Source organism: Lissotriton vulgaris, chromosome 8 (assembly GCF_964263255.1).
Source record: "Lissotriton vulgaris chromosome 8, aLisVul1.2, whole genome shotgun sequence".
Classification (NCBI taxonomy): domain Eukaryota; kingdom Metazoa; phylum Chordata; class Amphibia; order Caudata; family Salamandridae; genus Lissotriton; species Lissotriton vulgaris.
In genome coordinates, this window is record NC_141696.1 from 229,791,155 (window position 1) to 229,809,326 (window position 18,172).

Genomic DNA, 18,172 nt, shown 5'->3' on the forward strand with positions numbered 1-18,172 from the left:
CACCCTCACTCACCCTCACCCTCACCCTCACTCACCCTCACTCTCACTCACCCTCACTCTCACTCACCCTCACTCTCACTCACCCTCACTCTCACTCACCCTCACTCTCACTCACCCTCACCCTCACTCTCACTCACCCTCACCCTCACTCACCCTCACTCACCCTCACTCTCACTCACCCTCACTCACCCTCACTCACACTCACCCTCAACCCCTCACCCTCACTCACCCCCACTCACCCTCAACCCCTCACCCTCAACCCCTCACCCTCCCTCACCCTCACTCACCCTCAACCCCTCACCCTCACTCACCCTCAAGCCCTCACCCTCAATCCCTCACCCACACTCACCCACACTCACCCACACTCACCCCCACTCACCCTCACTCACACACCCTCACTCACCCTCACCCTCACTCACCCTCACTCACCCTCACCCTCACTCACCCTCACCCTCACTCACCCTCAACCCCTCACCCACCCTCAACCCCTCACCCTCACTCACCCTCAACCCCTCACCCTCAACCCCTCACTCACCCTCACTCACCCTCAACCCCTCAGCCTCACCCTCACTCACCCTCAACCTCATGCTAAAGATTTACAAAAAAACCCATAAACAATTCTAAAAGCACTAACTCTAATGCTGCGAGACCTATTGCATTTCTAATGCTTGTCTCAGTAGCTTCCGGCAAGTTAAGATTTTTAATCTCTGTTTGTAGTTTAGATACCTTCCTGTCCGAGCTCTCAATAAGGATGTCCATCAGTGTGAAGGAATTGGTATTTAGTGAGTCCTCCTATTTACTGAGGACTCACTAAATACCAATTCCTAATAGTCTGGCACAGTGCGGGGATGCTAGACGATGACGAATTGGCATATTTGAAAGTAAATCGACCCACATATCCTATTCTATACACACTACCGAAGATCCATAAGCACCATGCCTTCCCACCGGGAAGACCCATAGTTTCAGGCATTGGCGGCCCGACGGAAAGGTTGTCTGAATATGTGGATGTCTTCATAGGTCCCTTGGTAACAACTATGGCTAGTTACATCCAAGACTCGAAACACATCATGAGCATACTTTCTGACCTAGAATGGCAACGGGATTTGACACTAGTGACCATGGACGTGGTGTCTCTTTACACCAGCATCGAGCCTGTGTTAGGCTTGAGATCACTGACACGTTTACTGAACAACAGACCTGCCTCTCAGTTGGTGCACAACGATATGCTGATCTCAATGATGAAAATTATTCTGGATAATAATTTTTTCTTGTTCAATCATAAATGGTACAGACAAAAAAAGGGCGTAGCAATGGGCTCCAAATTTTCACCCTCCTTCGCTAATCTGTTCATGGGATGCCTAGAAATGGATTACATTTGGGGTAAGAAAGGCTCCCCTTGGATCAAGCAGATCCTATACTGGGGTCTCTACATAGACGATTGTCTTCTAATATGGTCAGGCAACATCAAGAATCATATGAACAATAATGAATATGGCATGTCCTTTACTTTGGAACATAGTAAAGAGAAAATCAGCTTCTTAGATATTGAATTGTACATAGAAGATCACAAATTTCAAAGTCGCCTCTTCAGGAAAGATACTTCTTGCAATTCAATTCTACACGCCAACAGCAATCATCCATCCACCGTTCCAAATCAAAGGGATCCCTTTTGGAGAATACCTAAGAGCGAGACGCAATTGCAGCAAAGATGATGAATTTGAAAAGTGTAAAATTAGCATGGAACAGCGTTTCATCAATAGAGGTTAGGATAAGAACACCCTTAAACAAGCGACAAAAAAGATATACAAAATAAAGAGAGAAGATACACTGAAAACAAAACTACGGTCCTCCAAGGAAGATGGATCAATACGTATGTTAACGGATTATAATGGGCTCAATACCACCTTGAGGAAAAGCTTGAACAAGCATTGGGAAATACTCAAGACAGACAACATTTTGGCAGCAAACATCCCAACACGTCCAATGATTACGTTCAGGAGAGGTAGGACTCTACGATCTAGACTTAGCCCTTCCTTACCTAGAGAACCGAAGGTCAACGTATGGCTGAATGAACGTTCATTGGGCTTTCATAAGTGTGGATTCTGCAGTATGTGTCAGTGGGCACAACACAAGACTAAAAAGTTCACTGGTCCAGACAATGTAACACACACCATCAAAGCACATATCAACTGCACTTCCAAATTCATCGTCTACATAATCACCTGCAAATGTCAGAAACAATATGTTGGAAGCACAATAAGGCCTCTAAAAGACAGAATCATGGAACATGTGAGAGCAGTGAAACAAGGAGACCCAAAATACCCAGTAGCTATCCATGCAACAATGTGCCCAGCCCAAGGGGCACACAAACAGATTTCATTTTTCGGTATAGATCATGTTAAACTTCACCCAAGAGGAGGCAACAGAGAACTACAACTTCACAGAACTGAGGCTTTATGGATAATGCGTCTAGATTCAGTGAAATACGGGTTGAACTGTGACTCTGAGATGCAATTCTTCTTGGGTTAAACAATATGTATATTATAGATTAAACAAAGGCTGAAATAGGACTCTGGGTAGCTAGGTATCCTAGATGTAATTTGGCAAAGTAAACGCATATTGGGTAGATAGTAGTTTTACAATCACAATTATACAGAGGCGAATACAATTTGTAACACATGCTTGTATGAATTTTTGACTTACATGTACATGGGATTAAGCAGTGTGGCCTATGCTTCCAATAAGTTTCATTTATGGGTGCATATGACTATTTCCAACCTTACAATGTACTTAATCATAACTGTTTCTGTTCCAAATTGTTTACCTTAATGTAATTTAAGCGACCGTCTGCAAGAACTAGTCACTGTTACTTCTATAGTCACACTATTTTCACTTTTATAACTGTTTTCCCTTCAGTTCCTGTGACTAGTTTACCACTAGTACTAGAAATATATTGGAAACCAAATTTATCATCATTTCTATCCGAACTTAAGATTGGCCGCAATCTTATTGTATCGATTGTTGCACATTACCATTAGACACATAGTCTTCCATTGAATCCATCTTGACTAGCTATTTGAAGTACAAAATAAATTTGGAATTAAGAATATATTCGACATCAACTTGTTGCACTTTTCTTCGTTCTATTATTATAATCTCTACCCGAATTTAAGATTGACCTCAATCTTATCGTATCGTTTGTTGCGCACTACCATCAGAAACAGTCTACCATCAAATCTATCTTGACTGGCTACTTCAAGTACAAAATAATATTGTTGACTTGGGGAATACCTTATTTATTATCTATTTCGGCTTTGTTTAGGCCGGGATACTCAATTGGAGCTTTTCCATTTTACCGTTGCGTTTTTTATCGTATCGATGACTGCGCATTACCATTAGAAACACACTCTTCCATTAAATCTATCTGGACTGCCTATTTCGAGTATAAAACAATATTGTTGATTCTGAGAACATTTTATTTACTAATTATTTCGGCTTCGTTCAAGCATCATGCTCAATCAGAGCTCTTTCATTTTAAACTTTGCGTCTTTTCGCTCTTTCTAGTTTTCACTCACTTCCGGCGATCATTTTCATCTTATACCAGAAACGGTCTGGCCAGGTCTAGTGTTAGGTACGCCTTCTGGCGCGTTTTTCCAATACTTAATTGACGGTGCTGCACTTCCAGGTGTGATCCAGACCTGGAGAGAGCAACAACACCAGTACGAGCGAGACCGAACGACGTCCAAGGTACGCCAGTTTCCCCTGTGACTCACAGAATTCTCTACACTAAGGACTCGCTGTGAATTTGTGACGGCGTGTATTATACCAATTGTGGCCTTACTATGGTTGTTTGTTTACTTGTCAGGGCGGTGCCGGCTACTCTTGCCCATTGAGGCATCCCGGAGGAATACTGCTCCTTCAAAGGCCGCGTAAGTGCCCCCCTTCCGTTTCAAACTACATTATATTTGGTTTTGGCTCGTGAATCTTCACGTCCAATTTCCTATTGTTAGTGTTGATATTATTTTTTTAATAGCCCCCTAAATTCTGACGGGCCTAATAATTTAAAGAGTCCCACACACTGCTGTACCATCGACGGATGCGATGTTTTTTCTGTATTAGTGATTTCCACGTTTAAGTACAGCTGATGAAAACGTTCTAGCGAGTATTCAACTACGAACAATTAATTTCTCTTTTATCGTTGTCCTGCAGTTACTAAAGTACTACATTGGCAGTCCTTGATGCCAAGAGCACTATTTCAATCCTCAAAGAACCGAAAAAAAGGTGTGTGTGCACATTACAAATTTTTCTTTAAGCACCTGCAGTTTAGTTGAAAGAGCCATTGATAGATAGGTGTCATAGGTTCTTGGCACTATATGCATAACTAAGTGGAACAGGGCCAGATATTCAGTGGTCTTTTTTCCTTGTTTGGATTCATTTCTCATCACGTAATACTGTTGAATTCTTCCTTATGCGATTTAGAATATGTTAAGGTACAGATAGCTCCTCATGATTATGAGGCAGTGTGTTCTTCTTCTTGACCCTCATGTGCCTTATTGCTCCTAAGGTTAGAGGCCCTTCGCATTTCCACTATTTCATTATATACCTACGAATCTGGTATCTTGTGTTCGTCTTTTAAATTCTTTCGACCCAGTCATTATGGAAGTTCAAAAGAATACAGGCTGTCAGTATTATAATATTGGCATTTCTCTCAAATAGTGAATTCTATGCTCAACTGACGCACCTAACTTGAAGATCCTTTGTACCCGGACTGGGTTGGAATTATCACCAGTCGTGGGGTAAGCCATGTTTTCGCCCCCTTGAAGGTAAAATTCAGTATAGTGTTGAGATGAGCTTCTGCGTCTTTGTCTGATCTCTTTACCAATTCTTGATTTCTCATTATTTACAGGGTTTATTCTTCTTTTCCATTTGGATTTGGGTATGTTCAGCGTGCCCCTGCTCATAACATATTTTGTCACGCCACCATACCAGTTCTCTAATCACTACTACCCTCCACTATCACACACCCCTATTCTATTACGCCGGTGAGCACTGGGTGACTAAAATGTTATTTTCAGATTGTTCTTCTGACTGTTTGCTTCACGAATTTTGTAAAAGAAAAAACTTTGTTTAAAAAATTCTAGCCTCACGCACGGTTTCCACTATTCTTTTATGGCTTTTCTTTCGACTTTTGTCTACTTACACGTATACACCAGGTTCATTCATACCAATGAAGCTGATTGCCTTTTAACAAATGTCTAAATATGTGCAAATGTATGACCAGTTACTCAATATTATTCCGCCCTGCTTTAGTTTTCCTTTCTTCTCTCACTTAGACTCGCTCGTTTTCTGTTGTATTAATTGTTGGCGAATAATGAATTCTCTTGAGTCTTCTTTTGTAAATAATTTAAGTTTTTGTTGGAATTTTACCTGAATCATCTGTGGTGATCTATACCACCAGTAAAAGTATGATATTTTGTTGTTTTATTTCCAGCCCTGAAGATTTGGAGTGCATTCCACTCCAATGAAACACGTGTCGGCAGGCGCAATAAACATTATTGCTGCACTCACCAACTGTCCTTCGTTGTTGCTGTGAAATCAAGACCAAAGAATTTATTATAGTTCTGCATTAATTTGTGTGTGCGCAGGTTTTTCTCCTCACTAAAACTATTTGCAAGTGCTTCGCACATTGCATTGTCAAGGGGTTGTACAGGTCACCCCTTTTGCTAGCAGCACCAATCTAGTATAAACTATAGCTTAGACCATACCAAATACCCGGTGGTGCGCAAAGTTTCCCTTCAGCTAAGTACCTGGTCCATTGTCTGAAATACTATTCTGGTGAGGCAGGCCTTACTAATGTGTAAAAGTATTCACAGGGTGAATATTCGAAATGGTAGTGGGGGTCTTGGAGAAAATTTTAAGTCCCTTCTCTTTTTGACACCTCTTTCCCCACCAGGATTTAAATGACAAAAGGATGTTAATGATGACCCATTAAAGACGTGCTTACTGCTGCTCATTTTTTTAGGCTGAAAAGGCTGAAAACAAAGCATAATGTTTGCTTCTGGCCAGAGCCTGGCGCCCCCCCTGGGATCACTTGAGACCCCCCCTAGGGGGCCCGCCCCCCAGTTTGAAGACCTCTGGCCTAGATTTATTTAACGTACAGTTGAAGAAATCATAGGCAGAGTTATGTAGAGGCAAGAAGGAGATAGTGTAAAATATAAAGCCTTATTATGGGCACAAAAAGAAAGGGAACAAGGGACGCTCACGCTGCAATTAGCAAGAAGAGGGCATAACTGAAAGAATAAAAAGAACAGTATTCCGAGGATCATGGTAGGGAAATTTGCACTCAATATTCGCCTCCTTGGGGAAGCTATATTTCTTCATGAAGATAATTTAAATTTTCTTCTTTTTGTTTTCTAGCTCTACAAAGAACTTGACATCTGCACAAAAGCTAACCGGTACATAAAGATTGAGAAATCTGGTTCTTGTTCTGAGAATTATGGTGAGATTTGTTTTTCCTGCTTCCGTTTATTGCATTGTTGGCTGTGTTGTAAATGACTGCTCTTCTGCCAAGAGTAAGACAAGCTTTGTCTTCAGGGAACGCCTTCTGCAATGAACATGTTTGTGCCTACTGTGCTTTACATCACAAGAGGGTTCAGTGGAATTCAATGATGTTTGACAGGTCAAGGTGTGTCTTGCAGTAGGAGTTTCCTTAATCAGAGAGCATTTGTATAATTTATAGTGCTGGGACCACATTAAACATGAGTGGAAATATTCTAAGACCAGAAAACTACCAGAGAATTCTGATTCGATACACATCTTGGCGAGGAAGGTAGGACTGTGGTTTTCCAGCATTTCTAAGTGAGCATTAGGCTTTTTGAGGAGATGGCAAACCTGGCCCTCCATAAAAGATTCCAGGAACATGCCCCGCTTCCGAGGGAAGTTTAAGATTTGCAACTACAAAGGGAAAATAGTACTGTTGTGTTTCTTTGCTAAAGAACGTGGGTTAGTGTCGGAAGAGGAACTAGATGGTTCAGTATGTAGGATGGCTTCTCCAATATTTGAAGAAGTATGGGGGTATACTTCGCCAGGTATGGGTATAGCTTGGGGTTTTCTTGTTGAGCTTTATACTGTGGCGGTTTGGGATGTGGGATCTGCTATGTCCTGGCTTAATGCCATGATTTCTTTTAAGAAATTGTGATGCTACGTTGATAGATTTGCACTCTATGAAGGGAGTTGATGTGGACTTGGTAGATTGCTTCTATATGATCCTGAAAGCAGTTTGGCGCTCCTGGAGGCATTTCTTTCGGGGGGTTTCGTGGGGTAGGAAGTTTGTAATATTTCCTAGTGGGTTTGAGATTGAGGATGTGTGTGCACGGGTGGGGTGGGGTGTCTCAGTTTTCCTTCGTAAGTTAGTGCTATTTTATACATTTTGTTAATGTTGTTTTGCAGATTGAATCTTTCTGGATTCACTATCCTGTGCATTATTCCTCCATCTAGTGGTTGGGTCCGGAATTGTAGTAGTTTTTTTCTGTTTTTTTTTTTTTTATTCGTGGCCAATGTGGGCGTCGACATACCACCATTTGGTGTCCTTCGTGACGTCGATGTGCTTCCTCCGGAAGCTCCTACCTTTGGTCGCCAGCTTCAGATTCTTTTTTCCGCAGTTGGGTCTGGATCGTTACCGAAGAGTTCCAGAGTTTTGGAAGAGGAATCAAATAAAAGAGAAGCAAATCGACAAAAATGAAAGTTTCAACTACACCAGACTACAGGTCTGGTAACTGGGACGATGAGGGAGAAGGTTTTCGACAGAGATCTCGATGTTCAATGGAGAATGTGCTTGCAGGGGGCTCGCTGAGCGCGGGGATGGACAAAACACCTTCCAAGTTTTGCACCAATTTCCACCACAAATACGCCCAGAAGGACCAGCATCCAGTCTGCAACCTCTGCTTGCCACTCGACCACAACAGCGAGGACTGCAACACGTGCTCGGCGTTCACACCCAAGACCCACAGAGTAAGAGAGAGGCAGAGAAGGGTGAACCACAACATGTAGGGGCAGGGGCCACCTCCATCGCTCCAAGACTTGGGCCTCTCCAGTGGAGAGGAAGACAACATCGCTGAAGGACCAGAGGACTGCACGGTCGTCGAGGTCCATAAGAAGACGTCGAAGGAGGTAAGGAAGTCGTCGACCCCTAAACACTCGAGCGACACTTGAAAGGGTGAAGCTAAAGCCCCGAGCGACACTCGTAGGAGTGAAGGAAGAAGGGGAGGCTCGAGGCCGAAATGGCGAGCATCCTGCAGCGGAAAAGGGACTTCAACGAAAAGATGAGCCAATACACCATCCCATCGAAACCCTTGCTGTAAGTCGAAAGAGGCGATGAGGACGAAGAACCTCCGAAATTGCCTGAACCGGTCAAGGAACAAGAGGAGGAAGTCTATTATTGTGAGGGCGAAGGCGACTAGGATCAGCAGTCCTACCGGGATTCAAAGTCCTCGGAGGCGCAAGACTTGGAATGGAAGGATCTCCACGCCGAATCAGCGGAAGAAGGGGTAGACACATACCCTTCAAGGCCTTCACCGCCAGACGACATAGGGATCTACAATATGGTTGTCCAAAAGGCTGCACAGACATATTGGGTGAGGATGGAGGAAAGCCCAAGGCATGTTTTCTCCTGGAAACTCTACTGCCTCAAAATACTAGGAGCCAGTTCCTGCCCATGCTCCCTAGTGTGCTGGACCATGGAATAGATGCCTTTAAGGAACCAGCAGTATGCAAAGCTGTGACAAGTTAACGCAGTTCAGAAAGGAAAACGAGACAGCAAGGTCCATGGGAGCGCTGCAGTTCAGACGGATGAGAAGGGGCACACCCTCAAGAAGACCAGGTGGCAGGGGGGGCAACGTGCCTACCACATTGCACCAAACGTTTCAGCAAGGCTATTAAGGGAACAACCAAGGCCAGCAGCAGCAGGGATAGCAGCAGCAGAACTGGCAGTACCATCCCCGAACACAGTCCTTTAGAGGGCGCGCAAACGGACGTGGTCACACACGAAGAGGAGGCCAAAAGCCTCCCTCCTAGTGACTTTGCATGAAGCTAACACCCACCCTAGCAACACCTCGGGGTGGGCACAAGGACATAGGAAAAAGAAGCAACTGGACGTTCCATGACAAACAGTACCTCGAACACACAACACCAGTAGGGGGCAGAATAAGAGACTTCATCCAGAAGTGGAGGAAGGTCACAACAGACAAATGGGTACTAAACATCATACGATACGCATACTGTATAGAGCTAGAGAAACAACCTCCAAACAGAAAACCAAGAAGCAGGGCACACTCTGCGAAGGAACTCTCGCTCTTGCGACTAGAGGTGCAAGAACTACTCGTGGTAAAGGTGGATGAAACACTAAGACTTATCCTAGATTTAAGGTTCTTGAACACTTTCATAGAGACTCAAAGATTCAAAATGACTTCCCTACAAGAGGTAATACCACAAATTTACATGGCATTACATGGCAACTATAGATTTAAAGGACGCATACTTACACATCCCCATCAAGCACAAATGTCTACTAAGGTTTGTGATCAACCAAAGTCACTACCAGTTCACAGTACTGGCATTCTGACTCAAATCTGCACCAAGGGTATTTACAAAATGCCTAGCAGCTGTCGCAGCACACCTACGCAGGCAAGAAATACACGTATACCCCTATCTCGATGACTGTCTCGTAAAGGCCAGTTCGTACAGCCAATGCAAACAACACATCCAGCAGGTCATTCTGACACTGACACAACTGGGCTTCTCAATCCATTGGGAAAAATCGTCAGCAGAACCGGAGCAAATCAAGATATTTTTAGGGGCAGAGATCAACACCATACAAGTCAGTGTTCCCCAGCAGGAAGAGAACATTGGCGATACTGAAGGAAACACGTCATTACTGCAAGGGGCAAGTTCTTACAGTGAGGACGGTGAGCAAGTGGATGGGAATGATGGGAATGATGGCGTCATGCATTCACCTAATCCAATATATTAGAGTACACGAGACCATTCCAGGAATGGATACAGCAGCAATGGTCACAGGCAACCGGGAGTTGGGAAGATCTAGTGGTTGTCACACACGCAGTGCATCAGGAAATAGCGTGGTGGAACAAGGAAACATATCACAGGGGAAACCATTCACACAACCAACTCCAACAGTGACCATCACAACGGACGCCTCCCAGTTGGGTTGAGGCGCGCACATGAACAAACTGAAGGTGAGGGGCCTATCGTCGCAGCAGGATGCGGTCAAGCACATCAACTACCTGGAACTAAAGAAAGCGTTCCTACCCTTAAAAGCCTTTCAGAAGGAGCTGTACAGGAACAGGATGTTGATCCAAACAGACAACACCACAACTATGTTCTACATCAACAAACAAGGAGGAAGACAATCAGTAGCACTATCAGAGCTAGCACAGGAAATATGGACATGGGCCATTCCACTAAAGCTAGACCGACTAGCAATACATCTCCCGGGAAAGGACACTGTGGAAGCAGACAGACTCAGCAGACAGACGCCAGCATTCCACCAATGGGAAATCAACCAACAGGAAATAGAGAAAGTATTCCGGAAGTGGGGTACACCACAAATGGACCTATTTGCAACATACCAAAATGCAAAATGCCAACACTTCGCATCCAGACAGCCAGACCATCGGTCACAAGGGAATGCGCTATGGATAAATTGGTCAAAGACACTTGCATACATTTTTCTCCCGGTACCACTGATGCACAGGGTACTCAGCAAATGCAGGTTCAGCAACATGTCACTGATAATAATAGCATCTCAGTGGGCCAGACAGTCATGGTTCTCCCTAATAGTAGAGATGGCGCATGCACCAGCACACAGATTCCCAAAATGAAGGAACCTGTTAACAATGGAGAACGGAAGGGTGCTACACCCAGAGCCAGAGAACCTCAGCCTCGCGGCATGACTCCTGAGGACCTAGAGTTTGCACACCTCAAACTACCGGCGAGCACAATGGCAGTGCTCAGGGAGGCAAGAAGACCTACCACAAGGAAATGCTATGTAGCAAAATGAAAAAGATTCTCCGAATGGTGCATTAGGGAGAAACTGCAAAGGAAAAATAAAAAGGAGTCTACAGTACTAAAATACTTAACACATCTACTGCAAAGTCAACTAAGCTACACAGCCCAAAAGGTACACTTAGCGGTGATAGTGGCTTCACAAGAGGAGAAAGAGGGAAAAGTTTCTTCACCTCCCAAGTAGTTAAAAGATTTCGGGAAGGAGCAAAGGAAATCGCACCTCCAAACAGATTGCCAGCACCGGCATGGAACCTCAAGGTAGTGCTAACTCAATTGATGAAGGCACCATTTGAGCCGATCCACAAGGCTACACTGCACATGCTCACACTAAAGAAGGCCTTCTTAGTGGCTATCACATCAATACGAAGAATAAGTGAGTTGCAGGCGCTAACACTTCAAGAGCCCTACCTGCAGTTACACAGTGATAGGATTGTAATGAGAGCAGACCCACACTTCATGCCGAAGGTGGTATCACAGTTCCACATCAACCAAACAATCCAAATACCTATTTTTTTCCAAAAACCAACCACAAGCACAGAAAGGGCGCTGCACACACTGGACGCCAGGAGGGCCGTGATGCACTTTAGAGAAAGGACAAAGGTGTGCAGAAAGACAAAGCAACTCTTTGTCTCCTTCGCCAGCAGTTTTTTGGGACGACCATTTACCAAAAATACCATTGCACAGAGGATTGCACAAGCCATACAACTATGCCACAAACAAGCTGGGCAACTGTTACAAGGAGCAGCTCATGCTCACTCAACAAGGAAGAAAGGAGCAATAATTGCGTTTCTAGTTAACACAACAATTCAAGACATTTGCCAAGCTGCAACATGGTCTTCAGTGCACACGTTCACGAAGCACTACTGTGTAGATATCCAAATGAACGAAGAAGTGCAAGTGGGACAGAAGGTCTTACAGCACATTCAGTAACCAGTGCTTCTCTTTCACCCAGCCACCACAATAAGGACAAACTGCTACAAAGTCTACGCACAGCATAGTGAATCCAGAAAGATTCACGCTGCAAATGTATAGTTAGCTGTCGGTGTAGTTTTGCAGCTTGAAGACTTTCTGGATTGACTAGCGAACCCACCCTCCTCCGCCAGAAAGATGAGACAGGACGAAAGGGATTAAAAGATTAAGAAAACTTTGGAATATAAGAGGAAAACAAGAATAACAAAATAGAAAAATGAATCTGAAGATGGCGACCAAAGGTGGGAGCTTCCGGAGGAAGCATGTCGATGTCACAAAGTACACCAAATGGTTTGTCAAAGCCCACCTGGGCCACGGAAAAAAAAAATAAAGAGAAAAGACTAGTATTCCGGATCCAACCACTAGATGGTGGAATAATGCACAGTATAGGGAATCAAGAAAGTCTTCAAGCAGTAAAACTACACCGATAGGTAAGAATCTATACGTTGTCAGTTTGAGTTTTTTTCCGTGGTCTTTTATTATTTGAAAGTGATAGGAGCTAGTTTATTCTTGATGCTGGAGATCGTCATATAGCTCTAATACAGTGTTAGGGGTGTGCACTCCACTCTTTCATTACAGCCTCAGCTTTAGCGTGTAGACTTCAGAGGCTGCCTTTTGAATGGAATGGGGAAGTGGTCAGACCAATTCACTTGGAGAGAATCTAAGATCTCTGTGGTTTGTGACAATCAAGTTCAAGACCTTGTTGTGAGTGGAGAAAATAGGCCATTGTTGGATATAAAGGATTTTAACAGAAATATGCAAGCAGGGCCTGGCAGATCTTTATTTCACCCGTGGACTGGAGCACTGGGGGCTGTTTTTGAAAGCCTGGAGCCTCTTCTGGGGACTCTTTCACTTTCCTCAGCTTCCAGAGGTAAACTGCAGCAGGCATGGGAGGCTTCAAGAGAGAGAGAGAGAGAGAGAGAGAGAGAAAGAGATGAAAGGAGCTGGGAAGGTAGAGAGAATGCTACCAGAGAGGGAGAAGAGAGCAGTAGAGAGAGAGAGAGAGAGAGAGAGAGAGAATGTATGGATTAAAAGAGATTGTGCGAGGAGATGTGAAGAGAGAGTGGCTGGTTGGAGCATTTTTTGCCTGGGCTGCTTTTGGTTTCCAGTCTGACTCTGCATGCAGGTATCTTCCACTCCCCAATGGAAGTTGAATTGCCTGAGGAAAACCTGTTTCCATCTGTGCTGTAGACCGGAAAGTCTTTAATAAAACCCTTTTTAGGTCTCGCCTGTCGATGCGCATGCGCATCGAGCAAGCGAGACTATAGGGGCTCATCGACTCTTTATCTAACTTGCAAGGAATCGTGGCGATTCCTTGCAGTGCCCGTGACTTTTAAGGTCAATGCGCATGCGCATTGAGCTTATGCGCATGCGCATTGACCTTAAAAGCGCGTGCGCGTGCACGTCCGTCTCCTAACAACACACACACACCCTCTCCCCCGCTCCGCCCCCTCCCGCCGTGTCGCATTTCTCTTTCTCCTCCCCCTCCCCTCTCTCCCCTCCGTCTCGTTTCACACACACCCTCTCCCCCGCTCCGCCCCCTCCCCGCCAACACCGCCTCGCGAGCTCGTCATTCCAAACCCGCCCTCCCCCACCTCCCCCCTCCTCCTCTCCTCCCCTGCCTGCCGCTAGCCTTGCCTACTCTCTCGCACCCTCCCCCAGCTCCGCCCCCTCACTACTTGTTTTCTTTGCCCTTCCTTCCTCTTTCTCTTGCTACTTTCAGTGTTTAATACTCTGCCCCTTTCTTTTTCCCGCTAATCTTCTCCCTCTCCTCTTCCGTGTGCCCCATCTCGTTCCAATTGAGATGGTTCTATGTTCCCTGGCTGCTCTTTTCCTAAGCACCTTGAATGTCGAAACCCGACCAGTTTCCCCATGGCCCGTTGCAAATGAGCAACCGGTATTGCATTTGTTACAGACTTATTTATTTTATTTTTTTTCCAATCATATTCCGGTTTTTGGTCGTGCCTGCCAGACATCGTAGCTTTCTGGTTGCAAAAGACTTATTGTTGGTTTGCTATGAAAATACATATCGGATTGAAGCCTGCCCGTTGGTTACCACTTGTTGGCATTCCTGTCACCCTCGTTTTTCAGCGTCTTTGTGTCCCAGCTTGTCATTTGTGTCTTTGTCCCTCTCATGAAGCCAAGTCTCTTTACCATCTCTTTTGATTGGATTTTTTGCCCCCACCCCAATTGCTTTTCAAGCACTATTTTTTTCTTTTTGGTTGAGCACTCCATGAGAGTGTACGTGTTTTCCACCTGTCTCCGTCATGTACCTCTATCCCTCTGCAGTCTTTGTAGTTATCTGTTACCTGTGTGCTTCTCCCTGCCCCGCCTCCATGTTTTTGCACACACTCTTGTGTCCTCCCCGTTGAGCTTTTGCTCGTGTGCTTCTCCCCCATCTACTCCACATTGCTTACTTGCCCCCTGCTTCTCTTTCCCACCACGGCTTTCTGTGTTTGTCACCCGGCCCTTCATGTTGCTTCCCCACCTTGCCCTCCTTTGTTGTCACTTGTTGCTTCTCTTGCCCACCCCCCATTGCTTCCCCTCACCTGCACTCTGTGTTGCCACACCAGCTCCCGCCACCTGCACTTCAAAAAATCACAAAACACTTGCATACGTATTTTCTTTTAACTTGTTGATCCAGCTCGGATCAGTAATAAAAAGAACAACGGAAAAAAAAACCTGAAACTATCTGCGTCATTTTGTAGGCATGCAAGTGTGCGGGCACAGCAACTAAATGATGCAACTGGTCACATCAAGGTATTTTTTTTTATTTAGCCATGCTGCACATTTCATGGTGCCGTTCAGCCTGGCTAAAATCCATTGACAAAGCCAATTGGTCTCCAAGGTTAGACCTATTAGCTTAGCGAATGCTTTGTATCTTGTGCTCTTAAAGGTAGAGTTGCCAGTGTATTATAGGCCATAGCTGCTGCCGATTACCAGGGCAGCCTTTCGTTCAAGTGGAGCATTATGTGATCACTACTTCTGGCCATAAATGCTAATCCATGCACTTTGTTCACTAAACACGTTTTCCCAACTCCTCTCTAGATTTCAGGCTTAGCCTCTGACAGTCATTGTCCCATGTTCCACCCTCTCCCCCACCCCAGCTCAAGAGTCCTCCTCTGGTTCATCCCACCTGTCATTCATCTACTGCCTTACATGCTTCTGCGTCGGAGGGCAACTATTTGGAATCATTTGAACAGGAATGCTTGGTTTTATCTACGTATCGTTTACATCAAAATGAGGTAAATTTGGTACCAGTTAGCCTCTCTGTTAAAAGTCTACCCTTTTTTGATGCGGTGTCTGTTAAAGTGCTGAAAACAACTGCACACCTCACCCTCACTCACCCTCAACCCCTCACCCTCACCCACCCCCAACCCCTCACCCTCACTCACTCACCCTCACTCACCCTCACTCACCCTCACTCACCCTCACTCACCCTCACTCACCCTCACTCACCCTCACTCACCCTCACTCACCCTCACTCACCCTCACTCACTCACCCTCACTCACCCTCACTCACTCACCCTCACTCACTCACCCTCACTCACTCACCCTCACTCACTCACCCTCACTCACTCACCCTCACTCACTCACCCTCACTCACCCTCACTCACCCTCACTCACCCTCACTCACCCTCACTCACCCTCACTCACCCTCAACCCCAACCCCTCAATCACCCTCACTCACCCTCAACCCCTCAGCCTCACCCTCACCCACCCTCAAAAACTCACCCTCACTCACCCTCAACACCTCACCCTCACTCACCCTCAACCCCTCACCCCCTCACCCTCAACCTCGAACACTCCCCCTCAAACCTCACCCTCACTCACCCTCAACCCCTCACCCCCTCACCCTCACTCACCCTCACTCACCCTCACTCACCCTCACTCACCCTCACTCACCCTCACTCACCCTCAACCCCTCACCCTCAACCCCTCACTCACCCTCACTCACCCTCACCCTCAACACCTCAGCCTCACCCTCACTCACCCTCAACCCCTCACCCTCACTCACCCTCACTCACCCTCAACCTCATGCTAAAGATTTACAAAAAAACCCATAAACAATTCTAAAAGCACTAACTCTAATGCTGCGAGACCTATTGCATTTCTAATGCTTGTTAACACTAGGTGTGCAGAAAAAGGATTTCTGACTATTCTGGGACAGCATCCACAACAGTTTTCTATATGTCAAGGTTGAGCACTAACCTCTAGGACAGCACCCAGGTTACGACAAAGGCTGTTATTCAGAAAAGACTTCCATGCATGTTTTCGATCACTATAGGACTTAACAATGCTCTGAGCTTTGTTATGGCCTTTAATTCTAGTTGGAAACAGACTATAGACAGACTGTAGAGAAGTACAATGTAATGCCGTCTAGTTACCTGGAGTCCAGTCATATAGTAAAAGTGCTGCAAACCTTATATGTTAGGGCGAAGTAGCTAATAATAAATGCGTTTATGTATTAACTGTTTACATTTTCAGCACTTAAATTCTCAAAGTAGCATGTTCGAATAGAGCAGAGGACATGTGCACGTTTGTATGCGCGCTAGTGTCCTATAAAGAGATGTCCCCAAAAGTATAACAGCCACTGACTACTCGAGCTCGGTGCAGAAATTGGTCACGTTGCTCACTCCCATGGGATTCATGACCACTTTATATCACATAGTATCTAATAAATTAAAAGTAATTTACCAATGTTCTAGAACACTGAAAACCCATGGAAGACAGAGTAGGTGCCAGATGAGCTGGTCTGGCAGCAGGCTATAAATACCGTCAGGAAACATGGAAAAGTTCTGCACAGAAACTTGGACATTCAGACCTTTCCAGATGTGAGCACTAAATGTCAAAAAGCCATTTCTAGGACTAGGGGTCAGGGAGCGGATTCAGCTAGCTTGAACATAGTCTGAGAGGACAAGTAGTATACGGTTTGGGGATGGGGCAGGGTAGAGCACTGTTAAGGGCAATGACGGGAAGAGGAAGAGGAAATGAGAAATATGCAGGGTTTGTAGAAGATCATAGGGATATGCATGAAGATGCACATGGTTGAAAGGGATAGGTTTGCATTGTCTTTCTTATTATAATTCTGAGATTTCTAAGGTGGTTGGTAGCAGGAGAGGGTGAGATGGGGGTTTCTGATAGGGTTTGTGTATATATCCAGTCCTGTCCAGTAAAAAAAGGGTACTGTACAGTATTAAATTGTCTTCTCTACTAGGGGTGAGCGGAATTTGCGTAGTTGCGCTACGCAAAGCTCAGCAAAACGGTAAAAAATCTCCGCTAGCATGCAAATGTTCCGTGAACGCACGAAATTGCTTGTTCCGCCCTTTCGTGATGCTTTATTCCTGTTCGCGAACGCTATTTGCGTGCTCGGGGAGAAATATCTTGCGAACACGCATTTTGAAAGCACGAACAAGCAAGAAATTCCGCGAAGCCACGGAATTTTTGGCAATTCCTTGTTTTCCGCAGAACGCAAAATTACCCAAGTTCCGCAAGCAGAACGGAATTTGCCGCCCAGGCCTATTCTCTACCTGCCCTCATTTTCTTTTCAATCTTCCCTGATCTCATCCGTAAACGAAATAAAGGTTCTGAAGCCCTAATCTCAGTCTCAGCCTTCTTCTTGGGCATCCACATTCTCTACGTCATCACTATGACAATTATGGGATTCTCTTGCCATTTTAATAAGCCCACCAACTTTCACCTTTCTTTACACACTTCCTCAAATTCAGACGTAAACGCTTATGCATGCCGATCTCTGCTGGTTTCCTGCTCTTTATAACCTCATCTCATAGCCAGATAGATTTTTTTGGTAGCTCAGAATTTTACCCTTTTATTTCCACACGAGGTCATCAATACTTCTAAATAAGCGTCAAATGTGTTTCCGCTTTCTGCATTATATTGATTGGCTTAATAGAAACATTGATAAATTAAGTGGTGTTGTAATTGAATGTCATTGGGGGATGATAAAAATCACTTCACTGAAGCTCTTTGACAATTTTTGCTACTGTCACCTGCTTCACTTTCAGCATTCTCGCTCCCTCTCCCTCCTTACTTTAAAGAAGTCTATTTTGCATTCTATTCATGCATCACTGGATGTTTGACCTCTGAAGGAGTCGTTTAT

The 18,172-nt window shown here is 45.0% G+C and overlaps 1 protein-coding gene across 1 annotated transcript in view; it reads left to right on the plus strand.

The window, feature by feature from the left end:
* The window catches only part of TIAM1 (TIAM Rac1 associated GEF 1), a 499,324-nt gene that overhangs the window by 303,517 nt on the left and 177,635 nt on the right, over positions 1-18,172 (plus strand). Inside the window, exon 12 of the mRNA XM_086934005.1 lies at positions 6,421-6,502. Within this exon, the coding sequence (XP_086790131.1) occupies positions 6,421-6,502 (82 nt within the window). The remainder of the gene's footprint in view (positions 1-6,420; positions 6,503-18,172) is intronic.